Source organism: Malania oleifera, chromosome 4, assembly GCF_029873635.1.
Source record: "Malania oleifera isolate guangnan ecotype guangnan chromosome 4, ASM2987363v1, whole genome shotgun sequence".
Taxonomy (NCBI): domain Eukaryota; kingdom Viridiplantae; phylum Streptophyta; class Magnoliopsida; order Santalales; family Ximeniaceae; genus Malania; species Malania oleifera.
In genome coordinates, this window is record NC_080420.1 from 106,727,090 (window position 1) to 106,733,089 (window position 6,000).

At 35.1% G+C, this 6,000-nt stretch overlaps 1 protein-coding gene across 2 annotated transcripts in view; it reads left to right on the forward strand.

Annotated features, from left to right (window-relative positions):
* Nucleotides 1–4,821, forward strand: part of LOC131153193 (uncharacterized) — a 32,864-nt gene extending 28,043 nt beyond the window's left edge. Inside the window, exons 3-6 of one of the 2 annotated variants that reach the window (XM_058105337.1) lie at nucleotides 487–738; nucleotides 1,190–1,333; nucleotides 1,756–2,526; nucleotides 4,457–4,821. In XM_058105337.1, the coding sequence (XP_057961320.1) occupies nucleotides 487–738; nucleotides 1,190–1,333; nucleotides 1,756–2,526; nucleotides 4,457–4,687 (1,398 nt within the window). In that variant the 3' untranslated portion in view covers nucleotides 4,688–4,821. Of the gene's footprint in view, nucleotides 1–486; nucleotides 739–1,189; nucleotides 1,334–1,755; nucleotides 2,527–4,094 lie in introns of both variants that reach the window. The other variant, XM_058105338.1, reaches the window with a different exon arrangement.
* Nucleotides 4,822–6,000: the final 1,179 nt, after the last annotated feature.

A 6,000-nucleotide genomic window follows, 5' to 3' on the forward strand; every position in this document is an offset into this window, starting at 1 on the left:
ATTTATACTGCATTGTACTCTTATTTATCTGCCTTTAAGCTTTATATGGAATGTCTTCTCCAATCCTTCCATCAGTAATGGAAGCCATCATTTTAAGTATCCCTTGATCCCCAAGTCAATTGTTTTTTCATCTTCTAGTCCTCTTTGTTCTAATGCTTTGTGTTATTACTATTACGTTTTTTATATACTATTTTAGTCCTCATCACTAATGTTTCATATTTTTGAGTTTCTTCTATTAGTCTCATTGACTGTTATGTCATTAGCAAACACATACATCATGAGACTTAAATATCAAACTACTATTATGTCTGCCATAGCTGCTTTTAAAAGGTAGGGATTTGGTATGGACCTTGGTTTAGGCCCATCAGTTATTAATATACTCCAAATCTAATGTTTATATTTTTTGAGTTTCAATTATTAATTGAGAATATATTTTTTCATCATGTACAAAGTTTAAATAGTTACCGTCTTCTTCCTTTGCTTCAGGATCTTGTGCTTCGACTTGATGTTTCTAGGAAGCTGGAGAAGCACAGAGGCTGTGTAAACACAGTAAGTTTCAGTGCAGATGGCGACATTCTTGTATCAGGCTCTGATGATAGGCGTGTTATACTTTGGGATTGGCAAACTGGGCAAGTAAAGCTCTCATTCCATTCAGGTCATCATGACAATGTATTTCAAGCAAAGATTATGCCATACACTGATGAACGAAGCATCGTAACATGTGCCGCAGATGGTCAGGTAATTTTTTTGATTAAACAAGGAGCGACAAATTGACTTGAAGAATCCACACTTGTTAAGGAAATTGGAATTTACCAAATTACAGATTTTCTTGGTAAATCTTGTTGGTCTGTTCTACTTTTTGTCTTTTTCCTTTCATCAAAATAGTGGTATTGACCATATATTACACAAGCTGAGATTCTATTTATACTGTAAAGAACATTGTACACTAAATAGAGGAAATGCCTTGGTCCATATGAGCTGATGGACTTGAAGATTGGTATGACCAATTGATGATATTTATAACTATCTGGTATGCCTGTTACACAGGCTATTGGTTCATGTATCTCTTTTTCTAAAAGGATTTAACATCTTGTTTTGACCTGCTTACATAATGCTGATATAGATTTGTGTCTGTTGTATATTTTGATGTTAAGGTGTTTCTTAATTAGTTGCCAATGTACAATTTTAGGTGAGACATGCACAGATTTCAGATTGTGGCCGACTGGATTCTTCTTTGCTGGCTAAACATCGAGGAAGAGCTCACAAGTTGGCTATTGAGCCTGGAAGCCCACATGTATTCTATACATGCGGTGAAGATGGATTAGTTCAGCATGTAAGTCATGATTCCCCTTGACATTTTGAATTGTAAATTATATATTTTTTTATTAGACAGTCTAGGTATCCTTTAATGAATTCCTAAATACTTCATGCAAAAAAATGCTGTCATGAATAAGTGAGGGTATAGTTGACCATTTGATTGCTTTCATTTTGAACCTCGCTGAGAATTTTTTTTTCCCAGAAGTATTTTGTTACTATTCTTATTTTTCTTGTTTTCTCCATCTGTGCAAATCTTCAAAATCAGTTGGTCAATTGGTTCTCAGCCTAGAGATTTTCTTTTATGGAACTGGCATAAATGTAACCTCGCTTGTATCATGCTTGTGGACCATCTCTGGTTCATAAATATGATCTTTAATTTTTAATTTTAGACATTTTGTTTGGTTTTACACTGTTGTAATGCAGTCAGTCTTCTTATAGTTTGACCTCAGGACCAGTGCTGTTACAGAACTTTTCACATGTCATGCAATTGATGATGGTGGGAGATCTCACTCAATCACTGGTCTAAATGCAATTGTGATAGATCCAAGGAATCCAAATTTCTTTGCAGTTGCAGGATCAGATGTGTATGCTCGGCTTTATGATATTCGGAAATATAAATGGGATGCATCAACAGATTTTGATCAGCCTATAGATTACTTTTGCCCTCGACATTTGATTGGTCGTGTTCGTGATTGCAATCCAATTGGAATAACAGGATTGGCCTTCTCAGACCAGAGCGAGCTTCTCATCTCCTACTATGATGAGTTCATCTACCTTTTCTCAAGAGATATGGGAACGGGTTCCGCTTTATTTTCAAACTCTTCAGTGTCAATGAACAATGCAGGTGAAATGGGGTCTGAGCATCTATCAACAGCATCTCTGTCAGATATGCATGCAAATGAAAAAGCTGGTCCCCAAGTTTACAAGGGGCACAGAAATTGTGATACAGTGAAAGGTGTGAATTTCATTGGTCCTAGATGTGAATATGTTGTGAGCGGATCAGACTGTGGTCGGATATTCATTTGGAAGAAGAAGGGTGGAGAGCTCATTCGGGTTATGGAAGCAGATACACAAATTGTGAATTGTATTGAATCTCATCCTCATACCACTGTGCTCGCAAGCAGTGGAATTGATAGTGACATTAAAATTTGGACACCAAAATCCATGGAGAGAGCTACGCTGCCCGCAAACATTGAACGGGAACAGGAGGTATGCTTTGACATCCTTGATTTTGTTTTAAGTATTCAGAAAATCTTTGTGTCAGACTTGCAGGCTATTTATTGTTGAACTTTTGACTACAAACTTATATTTTGATTGAAAGTAAGAACTAAGGATGTCATTATGTATGCTTTCTCGGTGACTTATGCATGACAATGGAACACACAGGAATTAGACCAACTAATGAATGTCTTTGTTTTGAATCTCTGCCATTCAACTTTGTCGGATGGGATGTAAACATCTGTTTGTTAGTTTCTGATGATTAGTTTGTGTTGATAGACTTTCACTGGGGTTTAAAACCAGTTGAGTTTGGGGCATTGATTGTGGTGATTGTTATGTGGCTGGCATCCCTCATATATTATGCTCCGATAATTAATTGTTGTAGTTTCCAATTATTTTTTGTGCAAGTTATTTTCTTGTTTTAATCATTTATTTTATAGAAAAAAAGAATATTATTCATGAATTAAGAATTTAAAACCAGGACAACAAGGCATCTCCTTAGCGAAGGCTGGAAAAATCCAACCAAAAACAGAGAAAAAATTGGGAACTGAAGAGAACAAATAAAACCAGCGCAATCTAACAATCAAGCAAATACATCCAGTTGCACTATCTGAAAAGTTCACCCTCTTAAAATTCCCTTGACCCACCCACCACGGAGAAGCCAAATAATACGTCTTTTCCTAAACCAGCAAATATGACAACTTCTTCCCTGAAAAAATGCGTGCATTGCGCTCCATCCACCCCCCAAAATATTGTGAAGAAAGCACATTGCCAGAGCGCTGGCTTTTCCTTTTTCCTGCCAAAACCAACAAAAGAAACTTCCAAAAAGTTGTCCACTGTCTCCTTACCCAACATTCACCTAACAAGCCAAATATAATCACAATATATGAAAAATGCTAAGCAGATTCTGAACAGTTAAAACAAAGTACACAAACATCTAGGGAGCGAGCCTTCAAAGGTCTCCTGATACAAGTTATTGGTATTAATTCTATTGAGCGCAACCAACCAAATAAAATCCTTGATTTTAGGGGAGAAGTTGGCCTTCCAAATGGGTTTTTAGAGTGGAAAAGAAGAATCATATCTAGTGAAAAAACCACAAAAAGATTTGCAAGAATAAGGTATCAAGTAAGAATTAGAGGGGACTTTGGCCTTCCAATTTTTGTTTTAATCATTTGACGCCCTCAACTTTGTGACATTCCCCATTTGCCCATCCTCTATTTTAAGAAGCCTCTATTTTTCTTGATCAATTGCTTTACTTCCACTGCTGTTAAACAGCAATTTTAGATGATAGTCTCAAGGAAGCCTTTTGTTTTTTTGGTCCAAAGTCTAAAAATTGTCTGGTATGGTTTCTCTGTTTCTCGCCCTGGGCATCATCCCAGCAGCCCTAACTGAGGGGCTCCTTCTTTTCCCAGCATCTACAATTGGGTGCCATTATCACAGCCACAGGATGCCTATATTTTGATGTTGTATTGATTATTTAAGATTAAGATACCCATGCTTTAAACTAGATTGGCAGCAGAGGAAGCTCTAATTTCTCTGCTGTTACTTGTTTGGAAAAGGTTCTGATACATTGCTTTCTCATTGGTGATGACAATGATGATTATGACGATGATGGTGATATTTTTGATGATGATGATGATGATGGCAATGACACTAATGACGATGATGACGGCCACAATGATGACGACGACGACGACAATGATACTGACGATGATGATGATGACGATGGCGTTGATGATGAAATTGTTTTTGATGATGACTATGATGATGTTGACTATGAATTTGTTGATGATGGTGGCGATGATGACTTCTACAATTATGATGATGGTGATGATGATGATGATGATGATGATGATGATGTTGATGCGGATGAATGATGATTGTGTAAATGATGATGATTATTTTGCAATTCTGTGTCCAGTTGAAGTGCAAGGCAAGGCGATTGATTACCCACATTTCGCCTGAGGAAATGATGTGGCAATTGTTTTCACTGCAAAGGCGGAGGACAAGCCGGGAGCGCATTGGGGGAAACTTGCCTGGAGGTCGAGAACTGCTGGAGCTCTTATTGACTTTTAATGCTAATTCTGATTCAGATGGCTCTTCAGGTGATGAGGGGGATTCCTCTGCCAGTGCGGAGGATTTGTTTGGTTAAAATATGTTGCGGAGCCTTTCCATGTGATTGACGATGGAAATTGTACATAGTATGTCTAAGCGTGTGAAGTCTTTAGCCTCTTGTTTTGTGATCACTGAATAAAAGAATGAAATGAAATAAATTAATCTTTATAATTTTACGTATTCATCATATAAATTTTCATTCTATTTCAACTACAGTTTATTCCATCTGATATACCAAGATCGAGCTAGGTTTTTCTCATTGATTCATGACCATTGGCCGTTTTAATTTCAGCAAAAAAGTGGTGGAGATCTAACATGTCATTGATGACGTTTGATATAAAGTTGGCCTCAAAACACATTATGATCAAATACCATTTATGAATGTCAATACGAAATTTTATACCCTCCCCTAGTTGTGTGTGTGTGTGTGTGTGTATTCTTATTTACATACATTTATATACCTAGATAATGCTTTGTCTCTCATTTGTTAAGTAACATCATGACTTCATAATCTGTCACAGGCTTTTCCTGAGTTTAAAATTGTGCGAGTCTTTATTTTTTGTTTCTATATTTTTTCATGAATCTTTTAAATAGGTATATAACTTTTTCCGTTTTCTAGCCATAAAACCAAATTTATTTCCTGACATCCTCCTTTTTATCTCAATCTATTCAATTATCATTTCTCAAAGTTTATTCTATCTCAAAGTTTAAATTTCCTATAGTTACTACAATTTTGTATATCCTTCTTAATCATTTTTAAAATTTTAATATTTTAATATAGATCTTAAAATATTTTTGGGGTAAAAGACTTACCTATCCTAAAGTTCAGTAAAAAGACAGACACTTCTTTTAGGGTTTTAAAAATTTTGTAAATCTTTCTTGATATTTGTTAAAAAGACAGGCATTCATTTGTATTTGGTGAAAAGATAATTTTTTTGAGTGGTGTAAAAAAAATATTAAGGGAGGTTTGTTGGATTTTTTTAAATCTTTAGAGAGATCAATAAGATTTTTGAAATTTTAGAAACGGTCTCTTTAGGAAAAATTAGTTTCTTTTGTTCTAAAAATTAACTAGATTTTTTTTTTTTTAATAAGAGGCTAGAGTATTTAGTATGTAAGGATTATAAAGTTATTCCATAAAGTTTCGTAGAAAAGTAGAAGTATTAGTGTTTATGTATTAACAAATGGAGGAGAATTGGTAACATAGATGAATGTAAGAAAACTAGATGGTAGGTCCTAAATGGAAAAAGAGTGAAAAGATTAGTTAATTCTTGTACTTTTAATTAAAATTTATTTTACTTTTTATACTATCAAGGGTAAAAAAATACGGACTTTTCCTGAAGTTTGACATTT